This window comes from Capra hircus, chromosome 23 (genome assembly GCF_001704415.2).
Source record: "Capra hircus breed San Clemente chromosome 23, ASM170441v1, whole genome shotgun sequence".
Taxonomy (NCBI): domain Eukaryota; kingdom Metazoa; phylum Chordata; class Mammalia; order Artiodactyla; family Bovidae; genus Capra; species Capra hircus.
In genome coordinates this window covers 33,734,204-33,762,174 of record NC_030830.1, presented here as the reverse complement: position 1 = coordinate 33,762,174, position 27,971 = coordinate 33,734,204, and the positions used below count along the sequence as shown (strand labels likewise).

Sequence of the window (27,971 nt, the reverse complement as noted above, 5' to 3'; positions counted from 1 at the left end):
CTGGCGGGCTACAGTCCTTGGGCTCACAAAGAGTCGGATACAACTGAGCAACTAACACTTCTTTCACTTTTCATGTTGAAAACACTAAATACCTGCGTCAGATAAAGTAATTGAGTCAACCTACTTCAGTTCTCTTTTTGAGCAGCCCAAGAAGTGGGGATTTAAAAATAGGATTTATAAACATCAAAGAGGATTGATAAATATGAGAGTCTAGTCGAGAATTGCACATTAGTGATGAGAAGGATGACTTGAGGGTTTGAATGGAGAATGAGAGAAGGGAAAAAGAAAGAGGTAGAAGTATGTGTAAATCCAGAAAGACGTCCTCAAGCTGCAGTGCAGTAACAGAGAGGGCTGTTGGGAGGTAAACAGGAAGAGTGAGAATGTTAGATACTGTGTATTACAGAAAATGTTGTTAGTTTCTAAGAGGAAAATGAGAGAACAGGCAGGATGGGTGGGGTAAACCACTTTAAGGGTGTGTGTCCCATTCACCTTAAACAATTCAGTTTCTTGAGGACATTCTTGTTATCTTGTGTCTTTAAAACTACTGCCACTGAGCATTTTCCTCAATCATAGTCTTCTTTCCCTGCAGCCAGTGCCATGAAATCCACAATGTACAGTATTTCTCCTGCCAGCTCTGAAGACCAGGAACTTTATGTCTGCACAGTCAAGGATGATGTGAACTTGGATACTGTGCTTCTTCCACCGTTATTAAAAGGCAGGTCCCTTGAAGACCTCATGTGAATCAATTAGGGATGTGCTTGCACTTAGTAATTTGGTGGGTGATTGAGTATAGATCCCTCATTATCACACTAGCTTCATTTCTTCAAAAAGGGAACCTGCCTTTCAGAAACAAATTCTGGCACTGCCTGAAGAGTTGTTAAAGACTTTGTAATGCTACTTGAGTTATGTTTTACATAACTGAGCCCACTGTTCTCTTTGAGGCTGACTTGGAAAAGTTTTCTAGTTATTTAATAAAAATTATGACCTGAGTTTCCCTTTGTGCATATTCCTGTGCTGGAGGAGACAGTAATCAAGGGAGAAAATGTTGCTGAGGTTTAAGAAAATCCATGGTGCTAGTGAAGAGACAGTGTTAGGGACCTAGCAGGAGTTTAAGAAAAAGAGGGCGAAGTATAAGCTTATAATGATTGATGAGATGAAGAATAAAGCCCTCAGAATCAGCTAGGCATAATTAGACAGGGAGTGCTCTTTTTATACATGAAGGTTGTAATGTTCTATTCAGATGTATAGTGGCCAGGGTACTTTATTAACCCCTTTTCAGGAATATTATGATTAAGCATACCTTCAAGTCAACTGTGGTCTTACTGAGAATATAGACATGTAATGTGAAACAGCAACACAGAACGCCTTGGTAATTAAGAGCCAGGGCTCTGGCATCAGAAAAACCTGGGTACCATTGGTTCCCCTACTTCCTGGATGTGAAATGTTAGATAAACTTATCTAAGCCTTAGTCTTCTCATCAGTCAAGTGAGGATAATAATAGTCCCAACCTCATGGGGTTAGTTGAAAATTAAATGAAATAAATCATGGTATATAATAAACAGTCAGTGAATATTAGCTGTCATAAGCTGTTCACTCTGGTGGTTTTTAGGTCCATCTGGACAGTTCATATTCCTCCAACTGTGATGGGCCACACTTAGCTTTGGCTTCACAAACTGAGAAGCGTACAGGTCAGGAAACAGCACTCCAGGAGAACGTAGCCAGTGGTTTCCTTCAGTGGGGATCCTCACAACAGTTCCTACTGCTATCCTCTGGAACCTCAGGGAATAACTTAGATGTGATGGAATGAGACTATGATGGATGGGTGCTTAGATGCCCTATTTCCCAACGAGAAACTGCTATCTCTTAGAATAGACCTGTAGGCATAGCTTCTAGGCACTGTGACCTATTACAGGAATCACTACACCCGAGGAACCCCCACAAAGCTGTGGCTTACCACCAGGTAGCTGTAGCTTATTCGCAGTTTTCCTAGTCCAAATTCAGTTTCCAGTCAAGGATCACTCTTTGCATAAGCAGTGTTACCTGGTAACTCAGCTGACATTCTAATTTTATGGGGATCCTAGGCAATGGCTAGAAAGTTAACACAAGGTCAGTATTCCACAGGGAAGGCAAAAGGATTTGTTAACTCATAAGCTAAAATGAATAGTTCAGTCAGCAAGTCTAAATGAAAAGCCAAAGCTGCATTGTAAAAAGCCATATAAGTTATGAAAATATTTAACAAGGGGGCTGACATTATATTTGTACTTTAGGTGTACAGTTCTACCACTAGTTAATGTGTTATTGGGATAAGAAAAGAAGAAGACTGCTGATGTTCAAAATGGTAGTATAGTGATCCAGGTGAAAATGACTATGTATACTAGAATTGTTTGGAAGGAAATATACTCAAGAACTTTTAGAAAGAGAATGAGTGGGTGGCCAGTTGGTTGTGAGAGAGAGGGAAAGGTTTAGAATTATTCCAAGATTTGGGGTTTGGTAATATAATTGGTTTAATAACAACTGCTTTAATATATGGATCAGAATTTGGAGAGATTTACTAAAATGCTTGCAGTTTTTAGCTCTTTACACTAATTGGCTTCTGGGACCAGGAAGCCCAGCCTCCATGTTTAGTTGACCGCAAGAAACAGCTTCAGTGTCGTGGTGAAAACCCGATTGCTGGATAATTAATGAATGAGGAATGGGGAGAAAAGAAGACATGGAGATAAGGTTCTTTCAAGAGATTTGGCTGAGTGGAGAACAGGTGAAAGAAAAAGCAAGCCTTTTTTTTTTTTTTCTAATGAGCAGATTATTAACATGGTGTATTCTCTGTTGGTAGAAAACTTATTCATTGCTAATTTCTTTTTCTTCAGAAATAGCAGTGAACCAACTAGATCAACTGAGCCCAGAGGAACAGTCGCTGGTTAAATGTGCTGCAGTCATTGGTCACTCCTTCCACGTAGATCTGCTGCAGCACCTCCTGCCTGGATGGAGTAAGAATAAGCTACTCGAGGTGCTGAAGGATCTTGTGGGTATGCACGTGCTCCGCTGGTGCAATAAGGGCCAAGAGTTTCCTGCGGAGCCGATATTAGTGCCTTCCTCTGTCGAGAATGAGCGTACCAAAGAGAAGACAAAGTCGGGTGAGCTGGTGCCTTGTTCTCAGGCCCAAATAGAGAGCTTTGGGTGAGGGTGTGTTTGTTCAGAAAGAACATCAATATTATGTGTCATGGGCCCCCGTCTCTTAAAGCTTATGTCTAAAGAATTGGGGAAATTATTGTTTTAGTCTTGGAAGAGCCATGTTTATAGTGAATGAATAGCTTTTATTTTTCAAAATTGTCTTAATTTCAAGAATTCTAGCTCCATGTTAAACCCTGTGCATTAAGTATTTGTATCTTGATTTTTGGTTTAGAAAATATTGCCCTAGTCTTTTATTGGCTTCTCGGGATAAATAAGAAGAAAAGTGGGTAAATTATTTCTGATTTTAGAAATTCACAAGGGAGTTAAGTGTGATATTGAAACAGACATGAGCAAAGCAAGATATGCATTAAATAGCTGCACTCTCATATTCTCCACATGAAAGAATAAAATTGTGACATAGGCTACCCAAAGCACATATAATCCACAAATAGTTTCCCTTTGACTTTGAGTTAAGTCTTATATTTGAGCAGAGCCTTTCTGGTTACTTGATGTTTATAATAATTTATATTAATAATAAAAAAAAAAAGCTCAATTTAGGAGGAGTAACTAAGAAATCTGTCTCCTGATCATTTCTTCCCTGTTGTACTTTATCCTAAACATGGTCAGTATCACTGGTATACAATTCTTTATACAAAGGAAGCAATAATACCAAACAAGAATTATCGATAGAATTTTCTTATAAACTAGTAGCATGTGCTTGGGAGTTTACTACCTTAAGGGAGGCTCTCATTTAGCATTCCTATGTTTCAGATGCTGACTCTCCTCTAAAGCTACAAGAGGAACTATCCCTACCTCAGATGGAGGTGCTTGAATTTGGAGTGCCTCTTTTGCGGGAAGGGGCTTGGGAGCTGTGGCCCAAGGCACAGCAAACAGCCCTACACCTTGAATGTGCCTGCTTTCTTCGAGATCTGGCCTGCCGCTGTGGAAGCTGTCATGGGGGAGACTTTGTCCCCTTCCATCGTTTCGCCATCTGTTCCACTAAGAGCTCCAGCGGGACCTCCCGATTCTGTAGCTACAAAGACACTGGCTCAATACTAACACAAGTGATCACAGACAGATTGCAGCTGCCTTCTCCCCAAGGTAAATCAGGGAGCAGAAAGAAGCTATGTGTGTGTCACTTCTCTTTATTCATGTACTTGGAACTCTTCATTCAAAAGATGAAATCAGATTAAGAGAGAAAAATAGGTGGAGAGAGTCATTTATCACTGAAATACCAGAAATGTTTTTTAAAAAACTGTGATCTCAGAGTTAAAAGGAACTTTAGAGGTCATACTTGTTTTGGTTGGCAATATTGGGCAAGCTGTAGATGTGTGCTCAGTTGCTCGATGGTGTCCGACCCTTTTGCGAACCCAGGGACTGTAGCCTGCTAGGCTCCTCTGTCCATGGGATTCTCCAGGCAAGAACACTGGAGTGGATTGCCATTTCCTCTGCCAGGGGATCTTCCTGACCCAAAGATCAAACTCAAGTCTCCTATGTCTCCTTGCATTGGCAGGAAGATTCTTTATCACTGAGCCACTTGGGGAAGCCCCTTGGGCAAGTTACTTAACCTCAATTAGTTGAAGAAAATAACAGTACACACTTCATAGGGTAGTTGTGAGGATTAAATGAGTTAAAATATATAATGTGCTTTGAACACTACCAGGGATATGGTTAGTGCTCAATACATTTAATTATTGTTTTTATTATTATAAATTTTTACTTCTGTACACATATATGGAGTCCTTATGTGTATCAGATGCTTCAAGTAGGTGTTAAGAATACGAAGTGAAATTATCAGGTGTTTTGGGGGGTGGTGGTGGTATAGACATATAAATAGAGAATTCCAATATGGCCTGGTAAAGGTGAAAAATCAACTACCTAGGGTTTTGGATACCTAGAGAAATGGCTGTTAGCCCAGCCTGAGAAATGAGTAAGATTTTTCCTTGAAGGAGATAATGCCAGAAGTGAGATCTGAGGGTTATGTAGGAGTTAGCTACCTAAAGAAGCTTTAGTGGATAGATGTTCCCCCAAACCTATAGCCCTCTACCACAATCCAGATAAGAGTTCACCCTTGGAATTCTCTGGTGGTCCAGTGGTTAAGACTCTGAAATTTCACTACAGAGAGCCAACAGTTCACCCTCTTTGTTTTAACATTTTCAGTTAGCTTGCCTTGTAGGACAGCTCATTTCATTCTTAGTAGCTGTTAGAAAACTTCTCTCACCAAGGTGAACTCTCAGTTCAGTTCAGTTCAGTCACTCAGTCGTGTCCAACTCTTTGCGACCCCATGAATCTCGGCACGCCAGGCCTCCCTGTCCATTACCATCTCCTGGAGTTCACTCAAACTCACGTCCATCGAGTCGGTGATGCCGTCCCCTTCTCCTCCTGCCCCCCATCCCTCCCAGCATCAGAGTCTTTTCCAATGAGTCAACTCTTCACATGAGGTGGCCAAAGCACTGGAGTTTCAGCTTTAGCATCATTCCTTCCAAAGAAATCCCAGGGCTGATCTCCTTCAGAATGGACTGATTGGATCTCCTTGCAGTCCAAGGGACTCTCAAGCGTCTTCTCCAATACCACAATTCAAAAGCATCAATTCTTCGGCGCTCAGCTTTCTTCACAGTCCAACTCTCACATCCATACATGACCACTGGAAAAACCATAGCCTTGACTAGATGGACCTTTGTTGGCAAAGTAATGTCTCTGCTTTTGAATATGCTATCTAGGTTGGTCATAACTTTCCTTTCAAGGAGTAAGCGTCTTTTAATTTCATGGCTGCAATCACCATCTGCAGTGATTTTGGAGCCCAGAAAAATAAAGTCTGACACTGTTTCCCCATCTATTTCACATGAAGTGATGAGACCAGATGCCATGATCTTCGTTTTCTGAATGTTGAGCTTTAAGCCAACTTTTTCACTCTCCTCTTTTACTTTCCTCAAGAGGCTTCTTAGCTCCTCTTCACTTTCTGCCATAAGGGTGGTGTCATCTGCATATCTGGGGTTATTGATGTTTTTCCTGGCAATCTTGATTCCAGCTTGTGCTTCTTCCAATCCAGCGTTTCTCATGATGTACTCTGCATAGAAGTTAAATAAGCAGGGTGACAAAATACAGCCTTGACGTACTCCTTTTCCTATTTGGAACCAGTCTGTTGTTCCATGTCCAGTTCTAACTGTTGCTTCCTGACCTGCATACAGATTTCTCAAGAGGCAGGTCAGGTGGTCTGGTATTCCCATCTCTTTCAGAATTTTCCACAGTTTATTGTGATCCACACAGTCAAAGCCTTTGGCATAGTCAATAAAGCAGAAATAGATGTTTTTCTGGAAGTCTCTTGCTTTTTCGATGATCCAGTGGATGTTGGCAATTTGATCTCTCGTTCCTCTGCCTTTTCTAAAACCAGCTTGAACATCTGGAAGTTCACGGTTCTTGTATTGCTGAAGCCTGGCTTGGAGAATTTTGAGCATTACTTTACTAGCGTGTGAGATGAGTGCAATTGTGCGATAGTTTGAGCATTCTTTGGCATTGCCTTTCTTTGGGATTAGAATAAAAATTGACCTTTTCCAGTCCTGTGGCCACTGCTGACAGAATATGGCCCACTGGAGAAGGGAATGGCAAATCACTTCAGTATTCTTGCCTCGAGAACCCCATGAACAGTATGAAAAGGCAAAATGATAGGATACCAAAAGAGGAACTCCCCAGGTTGGTAGGTGCCCAATATGCTACTGGGGATCAGTGGAGAAATAACTCCAGAAAGAATAAAGGGATGGAGCCAGAGTAAAAACAATATCCAGTTGTGGATGTGACTGGTGATAGAAGCAAGGTCCAATGCTGTAAAGAGCAATATTGCAAAGGAACCTGGAATGTCAGGTCCATGAATCAAGGCAAATTGGAAGTGGTCAAACAAGAGATGGCAAGAGTGAACGTCGACATTCTAGGAATCAGCAAACTAAAATGGACTGGAATGGGTGAATTTAACTCAGATGACCATTATACCTACTACTGCAGGCAGGAATCCCTTAGAAGAAATGGAGTAGCCATCATGGTCAACAAAAAGAGTCTGAAATGCAGTACTTGGATGCAGTCTCAAAAACGACAGAATGATCTCTGTTCATTTCCAAGGCAAACCATTCATTATCACAGTAATCCAAGTCTATGCCCCAACCAGTAATGCTGAAGAAGCTGAAGTTGAACAGTTCTATGAAGACCTACAAGACCTTTTAGAACTAACACCCCAAAAAGATGTCCTTTTCATTATAGGGGACTGGAATGCTAAAGTAGGAAGTCAAGAAACACCTGGAGTAACAGGCAAATTTGGCCTTGGATTACAGAATGAAGCAGGGCAAAGACTAATAGAGTTTTGCCAAGAAAATGCACTGGTCGTAGAAAACACCCTCTTCCAACAACACAAGAGAAGACTCTACACATGGACATCACCAGATGGTCAACACCGAAATCAGATTGATTATATTCTTTGCAGCCAAAGATGGAGAAGCTCTATACAGTCAACGAAAACAAGACCAGGAGCTGACTGTGGCTCAGATCATGAACTCCTTATTGCCAAATTCAGACTTAAATTGAAGAAAGTAGGGAAAACCACTAGACCATTCAGGTATGACCTAAATCAAATCCCTTATACAGTGGAAGTGAAAAATAGATTTAAGGGACTAGATCTGATAGATAAGAGTGCCTGATGAACTATGGAATGAGGTTCGTGACATTGTATAGGAGACAGGGATCAAGACCATCCCCATGGAAAAGAAATGCAAAAAAGCAAAATGGCTTCTGGGGAGGCCTTACAAATAGCTGTGAAAAGAAGAGAAGCAAAAAGCAAAGGAGAATAGGAAAGATATAAGCATCTGAATGCAGAGTTCCAAAGAATAGCAAGAAGAGATAAGAAAGCCTTCCTCAGAGATCAATGCAAAGAAATAGAGGAAAAGAACAGAATGGGAAAGACTAGAGTTCTCTTCAAGAAAATTAGAGATACCAAGGGAACATTTCATGCAAAGATGGTCTCGATAAAGGACAGAAATGGTATGGACCTTACAGAAGCAGAAGATATTAAGAAGAGGTGGCAAGAATACACAGAAGAACTGTACAAAAAAGATGTTCATGACCCAGATAATCACGACGGTGTGATCACTCACCTAGAGCCAGACATCCTGGAATGTGAAGTCAAGTGGGCCTTAGAAAGCATCACTATGAACAAAGCTAGTGGAAGTGATAGAATTCCAGGTGAACTCTACCTTCCTGCAAATTTTCCACTCATTTTTCAGCTTTGTGCCTTCTTTCATATTTGAAGACAGCTGTCAAGACCCAGAAATATCTTCTTTTTCTCTACTTTAATAAAGGAGAAGTTGGTGTTGGTGTTGGTGGGGGAAAGGGATGTGGCGAATTGGTGGTGGTAAAATACTAAAATGAAGATTCTGATCTATGATCTTAATACCTCCTCTGGCTGTAACATTTTTATGACTCTGTGAAGGTGGACCAGTGACTTGGAGAAATTGGTCTCTGGCTGATGAGGTCTATGGTAACTTGCACTTTTGTACTTTCTGAGGGGAAGAGGAAAGAAAACAGTGAATGTCCTGGTTGGTATTATGAAAAATCACACTATCATTCGTAATTGCTTTTCAGCCTTTTGTTTTTGAGAGGTCAGTATTGACCTTTAGATAAGGCATCTTGGTCAGTCTAGGGGTGAGCGAGGCTCAAGACCTTTCCAGCACAACCAAACTCTTAGGGAGGCTTCCCAGACCCTGGGTCTCTGTGCACAGACATGCAGAACAAAGCATGCTGTTCTCTCAGGCTGCAATACGATGGTGCCTGAGAATTGTGCATCACAGTAGTGCTGCCAAATTCCAGTTTCCTTACTTTACCTTGTATGACATCATTAAATAATCGGTGAGCCAGTCCTTTTACTTAGCACAAACCCTCCCTATAATCGTTCCTCTAGACTCCTTTTCAGTCCCACCACCTGTGCTCCTGAGCCCAAATAGGTAACATCTCCACAGCATTTTCAAGTCTTTGCCTTTTGATCAGAAGTCAGCTGCAGAGGAAGAGGCATGTCTGGAGGACAGAGGTTATTTAGGATCAACCAGGTAAAGCTGAAAACCTCTTCTGGCTCTTGTGACCCTGGTGGGATGACATCTTGTGCCCTCATGTTTTTCTCTACTAGGTCACTTCTTCTGTGGTTCTCTCCCACCCAGTTATAAATCTGATCCAGATATGTTCGTAGATTTCTACTATTAGAATTAGTCATCAAACCAGACGGTCATATTCTTTATTCATTTCTTTGGCAAACAGAATTAGGAATTGGTTTGGGAGGTTTGAGAATGAAAGGAATTACTATTTAAATCACAAGTAATTGCATTTAAGGAAAAAAGAATTAGTACCCTAATCTTGCATGTAAGGTTACTATTAAACCTAAATTTACCATTTTTATAATGGGGGAAGCAATTTTCATGAAAGATAGTCAGGAATTTTTAAATGTTCTCAGTTAATACAAACACAGGCGATTAAGGACAGTCATCTTTTCCTCCCTACAGACACTTCTCAGTTCCAGACAGAATCATCCAGAAGTCAGGAGTCCTTCACAAGGGAATACTGCAGGTAGGTGGAGATGCTGAGAGTGGTCGTGGAGGCCGCCAGAAAGTAAGACACAGCTGATCATTAAACTAGGGTACTCACCTTACCTACAGACAAGGAAGGCATCTGACCACCCAGGAATGGTGACTTCTGTTCTCAGCCCAAAATGCAAGTTAACAGTGAATCGGAAAGGATTTGTTTGACTGTTTATAGGGAAATTATTTCTTAGTGATTAAGAAAATCTTTATTTAATCTCTCTCAAATGTATTATACAGGTAACAGATTTTTTTCAGCTATAAATTTGCCTGCTCAATTACTTTTGAACCCAGATGATATTAAAATGATTTTATATTTCATAACCATGTACTTCCTGGCTTTCTAATGCATATCTTGCCAGTTTTGCAAGCTCCTACCTTGAATTCACCAGCAACTCTCAAGTTATTCAACTCTCATTTATTCAGCCTGATTTCCTACAGTTTTCAAACAAAAATCTATATTCTACATTAGTCACCCCCATCCTTAATATGTCTTTGCTCACACAATTCTCCCTTTTAAAAATACTCAGTGACATCTATATCCTTCTACTTATCAGAATGTTCACTATCCAAAGCCCTCCTCAGTTCTCACTTTTTCAGTCATTCTATCTCAGAGAGATCAGACCTCTTTTGAACTTGTGGTGCCTGTGAAAAATGCACCGGACTAGTAGCTCAGAAAGGTGAACTCTAGTTTTGGTTTTACTTAGTAGCTCAGAATCTGCCTGCACTGGAGGAGACCCTAGTTCGATTCCTGGGTTGAGAAGATCTGCTGGAGAAGGGATAGGCTATCCACTCCAGTATTCTTGGGCTTCCCTGGTGGCTCAGATGGTAAAGAAGCCACCTGCAATGTGGGAGACCTAGGTTCGATCCCTGGGTTGGGAAGACCCCCTGGAGGAGGGCATGGCAACCCACTTCAGTATTCCTGCCTGGAGAATCCCAGAGGATTCTAGGGGGCTACAGTCCCCGGGGTCACAAAGAGTTGGATATGACTGAGCGACTAAGTACAGCACACACATCAGTAGCTGCGAGGTCATATGTACGTTATTTAACCTCCCAGAGCTTCAATTTCTTCATCTGTAAAAGGGAGATAATTTTGCCTACCTGAATGGTAAGGTTTTTATAGAATAAGATGGTGTTATTTCATAAAATAATATTTATGTGTGCCATGATAGAGTTCAAATGGGCTGATAAATAAATTTATTATTAGTTATTGCTTTGTATCATTTTTGTGTTTTCATGTAGCAGAGTGTTAGTTTGCTCTTGAGATGTGGTCTTTTCCCCATTTCGTTTGTGAGGTACTTAGTTTGGCTTTAGGTTTTTAAAACTCCCTGATAGGGCTTTGCCATTAAGAACAAAGTCCCTGTCATTCAAAACCTTGTGGATCGATGGAGGAGAAGGATAGACATAGGATTAATGAATCATAAAGGAAAGCTTCCCAGACAAAGTGGCTTTCAGACCTGGTAATGCCTCAGCAAAAGTGGGTGCTGTATGGCCACTGTTAGCTCTTCATCTTCTCTCCACAAAGAACAGAGGAAGAGTTCCTGGATAAAGTGAACAGGAGTCTGGCTCAGAGCAACCCCAAGAAAGGCCTGTTGACCACGAAGCCCTGCCACTGTAGGGAAGTCCTGAAGTTAGTGCTCTCGCCCCTCACCCAGCACTGCCTGGTCATTGGAGAAACCACTTGTGCATTTTATTACCTGCTGGAATCTGCCGCTGCCTCCTTGGAGCTGTCAGATAATTACATGGTAAGCAAGCTCTGCTCTCTACCCCTGAGCTGAGCCCTATGACTTGGGGGGATTTGATGGGGATTTCTTACCAACAAGTATGAAAAAATGGAGGAAAGTGAGGGAGAGGAGGGCGCTGTAAGGGGTCTAGGCGAGAGTACAAAGCGGAAGTGTGGCAGTGAAGAGTACCTCGACGTCTCCCGCACAGTCCAGCTCCCCGTTTCCAGTTAAATCCTGCCACAGTTCAGATTCTTCATAGCCTTGGTCCAGCCGTCGTCCTGATCACTTAGTAGCATCCGAATCCTAATGCAGTTTCTCCTCCCCTTCTCTTGTTTGGAGGCCTTCTTTTATTTGAGGAAGGCAAGCAGTCTTCTGGGCCAACCCTCCGCATTCTCGTTTTTTAAAAAGCACAAGGTGAAGATCTGTCAGTTTGAAGAAGCCACTTTCTGTCGTCTCCAGTCAGAGGTGAGGGCAGGGGTTAACCTTGAAGTTTGCGGTATTTCTCCTTAAGGATTACCCTATTATTTCCTTTAAAGTCTCTTTGCCTTTTGTGAGCAATTATAAATGTGATTTAAATTCAAAACATAGAAATACATGTAGAAAGTGAAAGAGCACTTCCTAATCCCTTGTCACCCCCAGCATAGTTGATAGGTTGGTGAAAGTGATCAAAAGATATAAACTTCCAGTTATAAGTCCTGTGATGTACAGCTTGTGACTGTAGTTAACAATACTGTATTGTATATTTGAAAGTTGCTAAGAGAATAGATCTTAAAAGTTCTCATCACAAGAAAAAAATTGTAATTATATGTGGTGATAGATGTTAAACTTGTTGTAGTGATCATTTCCCAGTATATACATATATTGAAACATTGTAGTGTATACCTAAAACTAACGTTATATGTCACTGTCCTTCAATGAAAGAAATCATCACGTTGTACACCTGAAACCTACACAATGTTATGTGTGAAAGATATCTCAATAAAGCTAGAAGGAAAAGAGCATACTTTTCAAACTCTTCCCGCTCAACCCTATACCACTCAGCTGCTGGGTCCTCCCTCCAGTGTTATATATCTGTATGTATTTTGCCAGAGGGGCTCAGCATACATTAATGTATATAATCTAACCACTTCCTTTGTTAAATACAAATAGGAGCTCTCTGTACTCCATTCCACATCTTGCTTTAACAGTAAACAACACTTCCCTGGTGATCCAGTGATTGAGACTCCACACTTCCACTCTAGCAGCAAGTGGGCAGGAGGCTTCAGTCTCTGGTCAGGAAACTAAGATCTTTGGGTGCACTGCAGCCAAAAAAATAAATAAATAATGTACCTTGTAGATCATTCTGTATCATTTATGACAGATTTCCTGAAGGAATTAGATTTGTATGACAAATAAAAACTCTGGGGCAAGCACGGCATGAGACATTCCATTGTCAAATGACAAATAGGAGTAAACTTATTTATTCTGTATGAATAACCCAGGACAGCTCAGTAACTTCTCCCAGCCTCATTGCTATTAAATCCACAGAGAAAAATGTGTTGGAATGATTATCAATTTATAAATAATGACTCCATAAAACTGGGGGATTTTTGTTGGGGAGCCAAGATTTAAAATTTTTTAAAAGTAAGGAAAAATTAATTTCAGTGTAAACCTTAAGATACTTGGTTAGGAGAATAAACCTAATGTGGATAAAGCCTTTGAACACCAAAGGGAATATTACAGTAGTCCACAGTGTTGTGTTATTTGTGTTTCAACCAAAAGGTCTTTGAAAGTGTTAGTCGCTCAGTCGTGTCCAACTCTTTCAGACCCCATGGACTGACTGTAGCCTGCCAGGCTCCTCTGTCCATGGGATTCTGCAGGCAAGGATACTGGAGTGGGTTGCTGTGCCCTCCTCCAGGGGATCTTCCTGACCCAGGGATCAAACCCAGGTCTCCTGCACCACTGGCAGATTCTTTACCATCTGAGCCACCAGGGAAGCAAAGTTTTAAATAATTCTTTCTTTCCATTTTAAAGAAAGAATTATTGTACAGTCTTCCTAAGATTGTTCAGAAATTACCATAGACTTGATCCCTTTCTTAGCCATAGATTTAGCCATAGAGCATGAAGGTATATGATAACTTCAGGGTAGTACCTCAGCTCCTATCCTCATACACTGTGGTGGTACAACTTGTTTATGAAGAGAGTGATGAGATTCGGTGATATCTCAGATGCTTTCCATGGCATCTGAGGCTAAAGACAGTCCCATCTGCGTCTCCCAGCATTGCTTTGTAAATCACAGCCTCTCTCTACTACTCAACGTGTGGGAGATGAGAAAGAAGAGTGCTTTCTCCATTTTCTCAATCCTTTGCTTGCTCATGGCCCTACGGGTGCTTGTTAGTGTGGCCAGGTTCTGCTCTAACTCTGCTCACTCTGGCACCTCGGGCCCCAGGTACACATTCCAAAATAAGAGCCGGTGTGTTGTATCCAGAACCTCGTCCTTAGGACTCTTCTCACGTTTCCATTGTCTTTCTCACTTTACTATCTCCAGGTCTGTTTCAACATGGGACAGATCACCCTGGCCAAAAAACTGGCTAGGCGAGCCCTTCGTCTGCTGAAAAGGAGTTTTCCCTGGACCTGGCTTGGTGTCATTTTCCAAACATTTCTAGAAAAATGCTGGTATTCCTGTTCCCTGAGTCAACCTCGAAACAACCCTAGTGAGAAGTGAGAAGCTTTGCCAAGTTGTCCTGGTTCCATTTAGGGTCACAGAGAGCTAAAGTTGGACCTAGGCTAGAATTTTGCCTATTTGACTCTAAGGCTCCTCTTTTCAAGCATATGAACAGTTCTCATTCATTTACCTTACTCTGGGCCAATTCAGTGTAGCAGAATGAGTACATCTTTTCTCTTTGAAGTATGGTATTATCCTGTCTTTTTCAAATAAAGATAAATATATGTGTACTGTGTGTACACATACACATATATGGAATTTAGTGTTATTTCTCTGATAGATATACACATAATATTAAACACTTCCTAGTTATCGAGCTATAATAATTTATAGGAAATCTGTTCAACCAAAAGAACAATTCAAAGAATGAACCTTTTTAAAAAAACCTCTCTGAAAACTTCTTTTTGGTCAAGAGGGATGAATTTGAAAAGCATATGAGGTTAGAAGTAGTGGGCTCTCAGGAATCTTTCTGAGTCTGGAAGTCTGTGGGTGAGTAGACTCCAACTTCTTTTGGGGAAGGCTGGTGGACCCTGGTAAAGGATAAGGGCGTGCTAACCACCCTTTGCTTCACACCAGGAAGAAGCAGCTGGCAGTCCTCCAGCAGCAGATGCACTGTCTCTCCCTGCTCCGGCAGCTCTATAGCCTGGAGGCCACAGCCAGCAGCCGCAGGTTTGCCTGCCTGGCCACTCTTATGCAGAAGAATTCAGTCAAGGAGTTTCCTGGTGAAGCCCAGGTAAGCAAGCCCTTGCTTTACCTCTGGACCTCACTCAGAAACCTAAAATGCTAGGGGAGAGACCCTGTCAAGTCCCTGGTAAAGCATGGTTCCACGGTAACTCAGACTTAACAGGACTTTGCTGATTGTGTGTTTGAGCAGGGTTCTTAGTTTGCAGTTTATAGGGAGGCTTTCATGTATGATGCTATCTGTGTACCCTCTGAACTGAATGTTGACATTAGTGTGTATTTGTGTGTATAAAAGAGTATTTAAGGAGTGATCAGAATTAGGGAAGGGGTCTTAGCTTCCACCAGATTCTCAAGCCAGTGGTCCAAAAATAAGGATAAGATTTGCTGACTTAGGGAAAAAGAAGAAAGGGAAATATGTCTTCCTAATTTTAGTGTCTCTATATGTATCCATTTGCTCAACAAATACGAACACCTATTCTATACCAGATTTCCCTGATAGCTCAGTTGGTAAAGAACCTGCCTGCAATGTGGGTTCAATCCCTGGGTTGTGTGTACATTTGACATCATTTGATGACGCTTTGAAGCTCTGTCTCCATTAGATTTCCAATATAAGTAGACTCTGTCACTCCTAAGAATTTTCCAACAGCTTCTCATCTTCTTTGGAGTAAAAGATCCCCTGGAGAAGGGAAAGGCTACCCACTCCAGTATTCTGGACTAGAGAATTCATGGACTGTTTAGTCCGTGGGGTCACAAAGAGTCGAACACAACTGAACGACTTTTACTTACTCTGTACCAGACACTGGATCTTAGTTCCAGGGAAACATAAGTGAAATATTTAGTATGTTAGGTGATAATAAATGCAGTGAAATAAATTAAGTGGAGACCAGAGGACACAGAGTTCTGGGAACTAGGGGTGTAGTTTTAATAAGGTGGTAGGGAAAGCCTCACCGAGCAGGTAGCATTTGGGCAACTATCTGAAGGAGATGAGAAAGTAGGCCACGTGGGAGAAGAGGCTACCTGGGAGAAGAGCGGGCAAGAGGAAGGCAGAGTGGATGCATAAGGCCTGTCCTCTGTGTGGAGGAGTAGTGCAGGGGCCCGTGTGACTGGAGGAGGGAGTGAGAAGAAGAGAAAGAGCCAGGAGGTGAGTCAGAGAGTCTAGGGAGGGGGATGGCAGATGGTGCAGGCCTTGTGGCCGCTGTGGGAGTTTTGGCTTTTACTCCAAAGAAGATGAGAAGCTGTTGGAAAATTCTTAGGAGTGACAGAGTCTACTTATATTGGAAATCTAATGGAGACAGAGCTTCAAAGTGTCATCAAATGATGTCAAATGCACACACAACTGATGACAGAGATCTAGGCGGCAGTTCTATAGAGTTCTAAGGAGCAATTAGACGCTTCAGTTAGATAAAACAGAAGAGGTGCAGTTTGACCAGCGTTTTGAAGGGGAAGGTCTTGGACTGGGGGAAAGAAGAAAGGCAGATGGAGGAAGCTGTTTGTTTAAAGAACAAGCAGTGACAATGGTCAAATCAGAAATGTAGGGGTGAGAAGGAGCGTGTGGAGTTGAGGTGAGCAGTGGCCCCCAGGGGTGCTACATAGAGTGAATAGCAGGCACGCGGGGACTCTTACCCAGAACAGGGACGAGCTGGAGCTGCAGCCTGACTGTGCAGTCTGGATATTCACCCCATGTTTGTTGTCCCACAGGTTGTCTCTACCTATGTGGCCCTCTCCCAGTTCTCCCAGAACGTGGGTGACAAGGAGAAGTGGCTGCACCGTGAGCAGCTGGCCATTCAGAAAAGCAGCCTGTGCTGGTTCTCCAGGGAGGGACTGTTGGCCACAGCCCAGCTCATGCAGGCCTTGGCCTATACCAAACTCTGCCTTGGGCATCTCGACTTCTCCATCAAGCTGGGTAATGGGCTCTGGGGCTGGTGGGCCTGGGGCTTTTAGAGAGGCCAGGCGCACCTCTAGACCTCACAATGCTCTTTAACCTCCTTAGGTTTTCAAGCTCATGAGATATGCAGACACCTCAAGAAACCAGCTCTGGAGAATCTGGTTCTCTCAGTTCTCTTCAGATCTGCATTTCTGAAGAAGAAGTATTAAGATCCTTTTCTGTCCTTTGTATTTGTTGCCTCAGAGGGGAGATTATGACCTACCAGAGCAGTTTAGAGTGGAGAGGGAGAAGCTGTCTTGTCTCCGCAGCCAGGACTGTCTTCAGTAGTCCTCCAGGAAACATCGTCTTAAGTTTGAGGGGTCAGGAGTAGAAACGCAGAGTCTGGGCACTAGATATCCCCCCTCCTTTCCCTCCACCCCCCGCATGCATTTTATTGCAAGGAGGTCGGTAATTGCTCAAGACCCTGGAAGTTGTCTCAGAGTCATTTTCCCACTTCCTTTGTTTAGAGATAGGTCTGATCCCAGGCACAGATACTCTCTATATAAATAGAATTACGGAATGGAGATGTAGGGGCTGTTAGGCCACCTTGAAGGTATAAGATCCCGTCCTCTCCTATACAGCCCTTCCCATTCTCCAGCTGGTCCCTGTGGCTTTGTCTCTCTGCAGATTTGATCTGTGCGTCCACGTGCTGGAGAGTCAGTGGGCGCTCATTTCCCAGAGTCATGATGTCCTTGGCCAGGCCTGCTTCTATTCTGCTTGCTTAGATCTGCTGCTCTACGGAAAAGGTAAATCTTGTGCAGGGCTCTGCTGTATTCCTGAGGGATTCAGACCTCAGGTGGGGCCCTAGGTTTGGAACACAGGCGCTCATGGGCCTGTCCTTTGGGCATGGCCTCTGCTCCTCACCCTTGTTCCTTAAAGTCTAGGAACCACATTGTGATTCAAGGTGTCTGCTTTTCAGGTGGTGTCTCCTCCCCTGGACCACGCACCTTATATACCACATTAGGGTTGACAATTTATACTACTAGCCTGGTTACTTTCTCTGTCCACAGGATGGCTGTGTCGGCCCTTTGAGGAATGTCTGCATTTCATTCAACACTATGAGCACAGCTGCGTTCTAAATTCTCAGAGCAATGTCATGCTGGGGGTCCACTCCTCTCTGGCCATGTGGTAATGTAGGGTGTCAGAGTGTTACTTAGGGCTGTGGGAAAGGGTAAGTTTAAAGACGCCATGAACTCATTTAAGCTATTGCCTTTTGCCCTCCAAGGCAGGATGGTTCCACATCTCCAACCCATTTCTAAAGACCACTCACCTCCCATTTCCCTCCACGTTATTAGAAGGGTTCTTCTTATCCCTTAAGAGGTTTGGGTTCATAGATTAAGGGTTCAGTTTAGAGTTACATTTAAGTGTGAGATAATCCATGGCAAAGCTGTATATCATTGGTTTTCTTTTGAGCCTCCTTACATGTGAGTTAGTAGCCTTGGCCCCTTACTAGAATCACAAATCTGACTGAAGGAGGTCTTAGACCCTCAGAGTAGTGACGGTTCTATGGAGGAGCCATAGTGGGCAATTAGGGGAGAGAGCTGAGAGCTGTGGTTCTTTCCCTTCAGGTTTGCCCAGGACTCACAGTGGAATCAGTTTGAGTACCACTTCTCCAAGGCTCGCCAGTTGGTGAAAAGAACCAACGCCTCACTGTTTGGTTCCCATGGCTTTGTCCGATTCCTAGAGTGCCAGGTGCTAATTTTACAGAAAATGCCAGAGGATGTCCTCCTGCAAACTCTCGCAGAGACTCGCCACCAAACCCTCATGGTACCTGTCTCCGTTATCCTCAACTAACACCTAAGGCATGGTACTCTTTCTGCCACCTGCCTCTCTCCCTTCCTCTTCTCCTTGCTGCCTTGGTCTCTTTTTCCTCCTTGAACCCTTTTTTCCCCCTCCCCCTACAGACTCTGTCCACCTACCTCATGTATCCTCCCAGATATTCTTGCATGTAAATCAGGACTGGATTTCTTACTGGATTTGCAAAAGCTCCTAGCCAATGCCATTAAAATGTTGACACTTAGCCCTTCTCAGTAGAACGCTCTGGCTTTGTCTATAGGTTGACACATCCCCTACATCCTTCCCTTGGAATCTAAACACATTCCAGTTCCTCTGCATCTGAGAACAGACTGTCTGGGCCTCCTTGACCATCAGTAACTCCCTCCTGTTCCCCTAGCCCTGAGTGAGTGTGCCGAGTGGGAGCTGCAGTAAGTTCTGATGGAGTGGAGTGGAGGAAAAAAGTACTAATCCCTGAGCTAATGGACCTTCCTTTCCTTTCAGTACTTTAAGGAGTTCTTCTCTCGATGTGGGACCTGCCCCGTCTATCACCAATGGGTCTCTGAGCTTAAAGCCTTTGTAATGAGAAATGGAAAGATGTCCTTGACCAACATCATCAGACCTTTTGACACCTGCCTGACCAGGATTTGGATAGAGGGAGAATTCCTGGAGGAAAATAACTCCTTTGAACAAAATTTGGAAATACAGAGTAAGCATTCCTTTCTGGAACTCTTGTCTGAGAGACATAAAGAACAGTCTCAGATTCTTACTCACAAGCAGTTAAAAGGCATTTTCAAATAAGAAGGGACATCCAGGTATGAGGATTAGTCCTTGCTCTAGAGGTAGTTGTCATTCTCTCACAGTGCCAGCCTCCGCCTCAACAGAGAGTCCTTTATGTAAGGGGTGTAAGAGCCCCTGTCAGCCCTTTGTTTCAGCATCTGTAACTCTTAGGCATAGGAAATTCCCCTTTGGTCCCTGCGCAAACAAGTAGGTTGTTTCCGTGGAGTAGCTGGATGGTCACTAAGGGAGAAAGAAGGCCTTAGAAATCACAGTGTAATGTCTATGAAGGTGAATGCTAAGAAATGAGCAAGAAAAAGAGAGGAGAGAATATAGTTCCTTGCTTTAGGACCCAGCAAATCTCCTTTTTCCAGGCCATGAGTTAAATTTATAATAGCCAAGGAAATTCTTTGTGTTTGTATTACTCTTTATGTTCCTATTTTCAGGGTTTGTCAGAGAGGTTGATGTCAACAAGAAGGATAAAGAAGAAATTCAAGAATGTATCTGTTAATCAAACAAAAATCTTCTGAAGGGACCATGATTCTTTTATTACATGTAACACAAAGATATGCCACCAAGTCTCCTTTTTAAGATGCTGTATATGTACATATTAAATATGCTAGCCTTTTACATTCACCACTATATCTTCATAAAAATAAAAGCATGTGTTTCTAAAGCATGAAATTTAGATCTTTCTTAACTCTCTTCATTAATGCAACTGTGGAAGAAATTATTACTAGAACCAGAGCTAGACCAGAGGCCAGGGAGGCTTTGAGATTAAGCTGATTCCATCTTATATAAGGTGAGATCTATTAGCAGGTAATTCTTCCATGTTGTAGCATTTCCTTTTGTGGCTGAATAACATTCCATTATATGGATATGCCACATTTTGCTTATCTGTTCATGCACTAGTGGATATTGGCTTGGTTCTGCTTTTTGGTTATTATGAATAATGCCATTATAAACATTCGTGTGCAGGTTTTTGTTTAAACCCATGTTTCAGTTCTTCTCGGTATATACCCAGGAAAGGGATTGTTAGGTCATGCAGATGCTCTCTGTTTAGCTCTTTAAGGAACTGTCATCTTTTCTCCTAAGTTGCTATACCAGTTATATTCCCAGAGGCAATGTGTAAGGGTTCCAGTTTTTCACATCTTCACAAACAATTGTTATTTGCTTGTTTTTTTATATAGCCATTCTAGGCTGCAGTCCATGGGGTCACGAAGAGTCGGACACGACTGAGCGACTTCACTTTCACTTTTCACTTTCATGCGTTGGAGAAGGACATGGCAACCCACTCCAGTGTTCTTGCCTGGAGAATCCCAGGGATGGCGGAGCCTGGTGGGCTGCCCTTTATGGGGTCGCACAGAGTCGGACACGACTGAAGCGACTTAGCAGCAGCAGCAGCAGTAGCAGTGATTGTGAAGTGATATCTCATTGTGTTGTTGAATTGTATTTCCTTGATGACTAATAATGTTCATTTTTTATAAGCTTATTGGCCATTTGTATGTCTTCTTAGAGAAATGTCTATTCAGATCCTCTGCCCATTTGTTATTGGAATATTTGCCTTTTTATTGTTGAGCTTGAAGAATTTCTTATATATTCTGGATGCTAAACCCTTATCAGATTTGATTTATAAATATTTTCTCTTATTCTGTAAGTTGTCTTTTCACATTCATGGTGGTATTGTTTTATAGCACAAAAGTGTTTTGTTTTGATGAAGTCCAATTTATCTGTTTTTGTTTTTTGGCGGCTTGTGGGCTGCCGTCTCTGGGGTCGCACAGAGTCAGACGCGACTGAAGCGACTTAGCAGCAGCAGCAGCAGCTTTGGTGTCATAGCTTAGAAACCATTGCTCATCTTAAGTCACAAAGATTTTTTTCTCTGTTTTCTTAAGAGTTTTATAGTTTTAGCTTTTATTTAGGTCTTTGATTATTTTCAGTTCATTTTTGCATATAATGAAATTTAAGTTTCCCTCATTCTTTTGCATGTGGATATACACTATCTCAGCTGCTGCTGCTGCTGCTACTAAGTCGCTTCAGTCATGTCTGACTCTGTGTGACCCCATAGACGGCACACCAAGCTCCCCCGTCCCTGGGATTCTCCAGGCAAGAACACTGGAGTGGGTTGCCATGTCCTTCTCCACTGCATGAAAGCGAAAAGTGAAAGTGAAGTCACTGAGTCGTGTTCGACTCTTCATGACCCCATGGACTATAGCCTACCAGGCTCCTCTGTCCATGGGATTTTCCAGGCAAGAGTACTGGAGTGGGGTGCCATTGCCTTCTCCGACTATCTCAGCACCATTTGTTAAAAAGACTATTCCTCCCCCATTTAAGTAAATACTGTCATTTTTATTTTTTAATAAGATTTATTTATTAGTTTTGTTTTGGCTGCACTGCATGGCATGGCAGGGATCTTTAGTTTCCTGACCAGAGATCAAACCCAGGCCCCATGCTGTGGAAGCTTAGAGTCTTAACCACTGGGTCACCAGGGAAGTCCCCAAGTACTCTTGTTGATATATGGTTTTATTAGACGTATGGATTTATTTCTAAACTCTCAATTCTGTTGCATTGGCCTATATATCTATCCTTATGGTAAGACACACAGTCCTGATTACTGCAGCTTTGTAGTAAGTTTTAAAATCAGGAAATGCGAGTCTTCCAACTTTATTATTCTTTTTCAAGATTGTTTTGATTGTTCTGGGTCCCTTGCATTTCCATATCACTATCAGCTTGCCAGTTTCTACAAAAATGACAGCTGTCATTTTGATAAAATATGTTGACTCTGTAAGTCAATTTGCAGAGAACTGCTATCAGCATTATTAAGTTTTCTTTTTAAAATTTTTATTTATTTAATTGGAAGATAATTACTTTATTGTGGTGGTTTTTGCCATACATCAACGTGAATCAGCCATGGCTGCACATGTGTCCTCCCTATCCTGAACCACCCCCCTCTCCACCCCATCCCTCTGGGTTGTCCCAGAGCACTGGCTTTGAGTGCCCTGCTTCATGCATCAAACTTGCACTGGTCATCTGTTTCACATATGGTAATATACATGTTTCAATGCTATTCTCTCAAATCATCCCTCCCTTACCTTCTCCCATAGAGTCCAAAAGTCTGTTCTTTACATCTGTGTCTCTTTTGCTGTCTTGCTTATAGGATCATTGTCACCATAAATTCCATATCAGTTCAGTCAGTTCAGTTCAGTCGCTCAGTTGTGTCCAACTCTTTGCGACCCTATGAATCGCAGCACGCCAGGCCTCCCTGTCCATCACCATCTCCCAGAGTTCACTCAAACTCACATCCATGGAGTCAGTGATGCCATCCAGCCATCTCATCCTCTGTCATCCCCTTTTCCTCCTGCCCCCAATCCCTCCCATATATAAGTATTAATATTGATGTTTCTTTCTGGCTTACTTCACTCTGTATAATCAGCTCCAGTTTCATCCACCTCATTAGAACTGACTCAAATGTGTTCTTCTTTATAGCCGAATAATATCCCACTGTGTATACATACCACAGCTTCCTTTTCCATTCATCTGCCAATGGACATCTAGGTTGCTTCCATGTCCTAGCTACTGTAAGCAGTGCTGCAATGAACATTGTGGTACATGTGTGTCTTTCAATTCTGCTTTCCTTGGTGTGTATGCTCAGCAGTGAAATTGCTGGGTCGTATGGCAGTTCTATTTCCAGTTTTTTAAGGAATCTCCACACTGTTCTCCATTCCCACCAACAGTGTAAGAGGGTCCCCTTTTCTCTATACCCTCTCCAGCATTTATTGTTTATAGATTTTTTGATGGCAGCCATTCTGACCAGTGTGAGATGATACCTCGTTGTGGTTTTGATTTGCATTTCTCTGATAATGAATGATGTTGAGCATCTTTTCATGTGTTTATTAGCTATCTGTATGTCTTCTTTGGAGAAATGTCTGTTTAGTTCTTTGGCTGACTTTTTGATTGGGTTCATTTTTCTGGTATTGTGCTGCATGAGCTGCTTGTATATTTTGGAGATTAATTCTTTGTCAGTTGCTTCATTTGCTATTATTTTCTCCCATTCTGAAGGCTGCCATTTCGCCTTGCTTATTGTTTCCTTCATTGTGCAAAAGCTTTTAAGTTTAATTAGGTCCCATTTGTTTATTTTTGTTTTTATTTCCATTACTCTGGAAGGTGGATCATAGAGGATCTTGCTGTGATTTATGTCAGAATGTTCCGCCTATGTTTTCCTCTAAGCGTTTTATAGTTTCTGGTCTTACATTTAGATCTTTAATCCATTTTGAGTTTATTCTTGTGTATGGAGTTAAAACATGTTCTAGTTTCATTCTTTTACATGTGGTTGACTAGTCTTCCCAGCACCACTTGTTAAAGAGATTGTGTTTTCTCCATTGTATATTTTTGCCTCCTTTGCCAAAAATAAGGTGTCCATAGGTGCATGGATTTATCTCTGGGCTTTTTTTGTTCCGTTGATCTATATTTCTGTCTTTGTGCTAGTACCATACTGTCTGGATGACTGCAGCTTTGTAGTAGAGTCTGAAGTCAGAAAGGTTGTTTCCTCCGGTTCCATTCTTTCTCAAGATTGCTTTGGCTATTTGAGGTTTTTTATGTTTCCATACACATTGTGAAATGATTTGTTCTAGTTCTGTGGAAAATACCATTGGTAGGTTGCTAGGGGTTGTGTTGAATCTATAGATTGCTTTGGGTGGTGTACTCATTTTCACTATATTGATTCTTCCAATCCACAAACATGATGTGTTTCTCCATCTATTTGTGTCATCTTTGATTTCTTTCATCAGTGTTTTATAGTTTTCTCTATATATAGGTCTTTTGTTTCTTTAGGTAAATTTATTCCTAAGCATTTTATTCTTTTCATTGTGACGGTGAATGGGATTGTTTTCTTAATTTCTCTTTCTGTTTTTTCATTGTTAGTGTATAGGAATGCAAGGGATTTCTGTGTATTAATTTTATATCCTTCAACTTTACTATGTTCATTAATTAGCTCTAGTAATTTTCTGGTGGTGTCTTTAGGGTTTTCTATGTAAAGGATCATGTCATCTACAGATAGTGAGAATTTTACTTCTTCTTTTCCAATCTGGATTCCTTTTATTTCTTTTTCTTCTGATTGATGTGACTGGGACTTCCAAAACTATGTTGTATAGTAGTGGTAAGAGTGGACACCAAGTTTTCTGATCCATGAAAGTGACATATCTTTTCCATTTATTCCTTAATTTCTTTCAGTAATGTTTTGTAGTTTTTAATGCACCAGCCTTACTCCTATTTTGTGAAATTTTTGCCTAAATAATTTTATTATTCTTGATACTATTGTATATAGAGTTGTTTTCTTAATTTCATTTTGAGTTGTTCATTGCTAGAGTATAGAGATAAAACTGATTTTCACATATTGGTTTTGTATCCTGAAACTTTGCTGAACTAATTTATTAACTCTAAATTTTGCAGTCGGCGGGGGGGGGGGGCGGTGGTGAGGGGGTGAATGGATTTCTTAGCCTTTTTTTGTATATAAGATCACGTCATCTGCAAATAGAGATAACTTTACTTCTTCCTTTCCAATCTAGATGCCTTTTATTTTTCTTGTTTAATTGTACTTGCTAGAACCTATAGTATAATATTGAATAAAAGTGACAAGAGTGGACATCTTTGTCTTGTTCTCAACTGTTGGGGAAACTTTTTAGTTTTTTCACCTTTAAGTATGATGTTAGTTGTGAATTATTTATAGATGTTCTTTATCAGGTTGATGAAGTCCTGTGCTATTCCTGGTTTTTTTAGTGTTTTTATCATGATAGAGTGTTGGGTTTTACCAAACACTTTTTCTGTCACCCATTGAAATGATCATGTAGTTTGGCGGGGAGGAGTTTCTATTAATATGATGTATCATACTGATTTTCAAATGTAGAACCAACCTTGCATTCCTAGAATAAGTCTTGTTTTGTCATGGTCTGTAATCCTTTCTATTTGTTCCCAGGTCCTATCTGCCACTGTTTCATTGAAGATTTTTTGCATCTACATTCATAAAGAATGTTGGCCTATAGTTTTCTTGTGATCTCTTTGTCTGGTTTTTGTATCTAAGTAAAACTGCTCTCATAGAAGTGAGTTGGTAAGTATTCCTTCCTCTTCTTTTTTATTTTTATTTTTTGAAGAGTTTGTGAAGGATTGGTTTTAAAATTCTTTCAGTATTTGATTGAACTCACCAGAAAAGCCATCTGGTCCTAAGCATCTCTTTGTGGGAAGTTTTTTGATTACTAATTAAACCTCTTTACATGGTATAGATTTTCTATTTCTCCTTAAGTCATTTTCAGTAGTTTACATCTTTCTAGGAATTTGTCCATTTCATCTAAGTTATCTAAGATATGCAATTTTTCATAATATTTCTTATCCTTTTTATTTCATAAGGTCAGTAGTTCTTCCCTTTTCATTTCTGATTTAGTAATTTGAGTCATCTTCTCTTTATTTCGTATCCATTCTAGCCAAGATTTGTCAATTTTGATGATCTGGTCAAAGAATCAACTTTTGGTTTTGTTGATTCTTTTTCTGTTGTTTTTCTGTTCTCTATTTCATTTATTTCTGCTCTAATTTTTATTATTTTCTTCCTTCTGCTTTGCTTTGAGTTTAGTCTGCTCTTTTATTTCTAGTTTCTTCAGGTGGAAAATTAGGTTATTAATTTGAAATCTTCTCTTTTTTTTTTCTAACATAGGTGTTTACAACTATAAATTTCCCTCTAAGCACTGTCTTTGTTGAATCACCTAACTTTTGGTATGTTGCATAATTATATTCATTCATTTCAAAGTATTCATTCATTTCTAATTTCTGTTGTGATTTCTTCTTTTTCCTATTTGTTATTTAGGAGTGGGTTGTTTGATTTCCACATATGTGTGACTTTCCAAATTTTGCTTCTGTTATTGACTTCTAGTTTCAAACCATTATGGTCAGAAAAAATACATAATTTCAGGCCTTCTAAATTTATTTAGACTTGATTATGGTCAAGCATATGGTCTATCCTAGAGACTGTTGCATGTATATTTGAGAAGAATGTGTATTCTGCTTTGTTGGATGGTGTGTTCTGTAGATATCTGAGAGGTCCAGTTGGTTTATAGTGTTGTTCCTGTCTACTCTTTTGTTGTTGATCTTCCACCTCTTTGCTGTATTGTTTTTGAAAGTAAAATATTGAAGTCTACAACCATTACAATTTATTTATCCCTTCAGTTCTGTCAGTTTTTGCCTCATGTATTTTGAAACTCTGTTCTTAGGTACACATATATTTATAATTATTATATCTTCTTAGTGGATTTATTCTTTTATCATTATAAAATCTCCTTTGTCACTAGTAACAATTTTTGTCCTAAAGCCTATTTTGTCTGATATTAGTATAGCTACTCTGACGCTGCTTCTGCTGCTAAGTCGCTTCAGTCATGTCCGACTCTGTGCGACTCCAGAGATAGCAGCCCACCAGGCTCCCCCGTCCCTGGGATTCTCCAGGCAAGAACACTGGAGTGGGTTGCCATTTCCTTCTCCAATGCATGAAAGTGAAAAGTGAAAGTGAAGTCGCTCAGTTGTGTCTGACTCCTAGCGACCCCATGGACTGCAGCCCACCAGGCTCCTCCGTCCATGGGATTTTCCAGGCAAGAGTACTGGAGTGGGCTGCCGTTGCCTTCTCCCATAGCTACTCTAGTGCTCTGTAACTGGTTTGCATGATATGTTTTTCCATTCTTTTACTTTCAGCAGACTTGTGTTTTTCAGTCTAACGTTTGTCTTCTAGAAGCAGCATATAGTGAAATCATATATTTTTTAAATCAATTTTGCCAATATCTGCCTTTTAATTAGGATGTTTAATCTATTTACATTCAGTATAGTTACTGATAAGGTAAGATTTATGTCTTCCAGCTTATTATTTGTTTTCTACTTCTTTTATGTCTTTTTTCTCCTTTATTTCGCCACTTTTTGTCATATTAAATAATTTAATTCCCTCATCATTTCTTTTACTGTATAATTTTGCACTATTTTCTTACTGTAGAGATTATAGTTAGCATTTTAATTTAAAATAATCTAGTTCGGATTAATATAACTTAATTTCAATAATATATTAAGACAAAAACTTTGGTTCTATATAGCACCATTCCTTCTTTCTCCCTCTTCATATTGTTACTGTCATAAAAGTTACATCTTAATAAATGGTGTGCCCATCAGCGCAGGTATATAATTATTGCTTTATAAAGTTGTCTCTTAAATAGGGGCGAGGGGAAGCCACTTTTCTTGAGTAAACACTCCTTGGATTGATACAAGCCATTGGTTAATTTCCAGAGTTCTAAAAAAGTTGGCAGTATTTTTGCCAGTTTTCTTGTTTCTTTTATGAAGGTGAGAATTTTCAGAGTTCTTTAACCATTTTCTTTTAAAATTACTCTCAGTGTACTTTTAACTTGTATTTTCCTTAGATGAATTTAAACATCTTTATTATGTCTATATTTCTTTTTGTGTGAGCTGTAGGTATATATCCTGTGACCATATTCTAATAAGTATTTGTTTTCTAATTGATATGTAGGAGTTAGGGAAATGAGCCCTCTGCCTTTTTAGGGAAATGAGCCCTCTGCCTTTATATGGGTTGCAAAATTTGTCCT

General features: G+C 40.8%; 1 protein-coding gene across 1 annotated transcript in view; it reads left to right on the top strand.

Moving 5' to 3' along the window:
* The window catches only part of LOC102188365 (adenylate cyclase type 10), a 38,492-nt gene extending 18,565 nt beyond the window's left edge, over positions 1-19,927 (top strand). Inside the window, exons 18-32 of the mRNA XM_018039255.1 lie at positions 590-715; positions 2,865-3,131; positions 3,940-4,269; positions 9,699-9,762; positions 11,299-11,518; positions 11,837-11,962; positions 14,025-14,197; positions 14,778-14,934; positions 16,581-16,785; positions 16,873-16,969; positions 17,434-17,552; positions 17,817-17,934; positions 18,375-18,573; positions 19,084-19,288; positions 19,803-19,927. Coding sequence (XP_017894744.1) covers positions 590-715; positions 2,865-3,131; positions 3,940-4,269; positions 9,699-9,762; positions 11,299-11,518; positions 11,837-11,962; positions 14,025-14,197; positions 14,778-14,934; positions 16,581-16,785; positions 16,873-16,969; positions 17,434-17,552; positions 17,817-17,934; positions 18,375-18,573; positions 19,084-19,288; positions 19,803-19,867 — 2,471 coding nt within the window. The 3' untranslated portion in view covers positions 19,868-19,927. The remainder of the gene's footprint in view (positions 1-589; positions 716-2,864; positions 3,132-3,939; positions 4,270-9,698; positions 9,763-11,298; positions 11,519-11,836; positions 11,963-14,024; positions 14,198-14,777; positions 14,935-16,580; positions 16,786-16,872; positions 16,970-17,433; positions 17,553-17,816; positions 17,935-18,374; positions 18,574-19,083; positions 19,289-19,802) is intronic.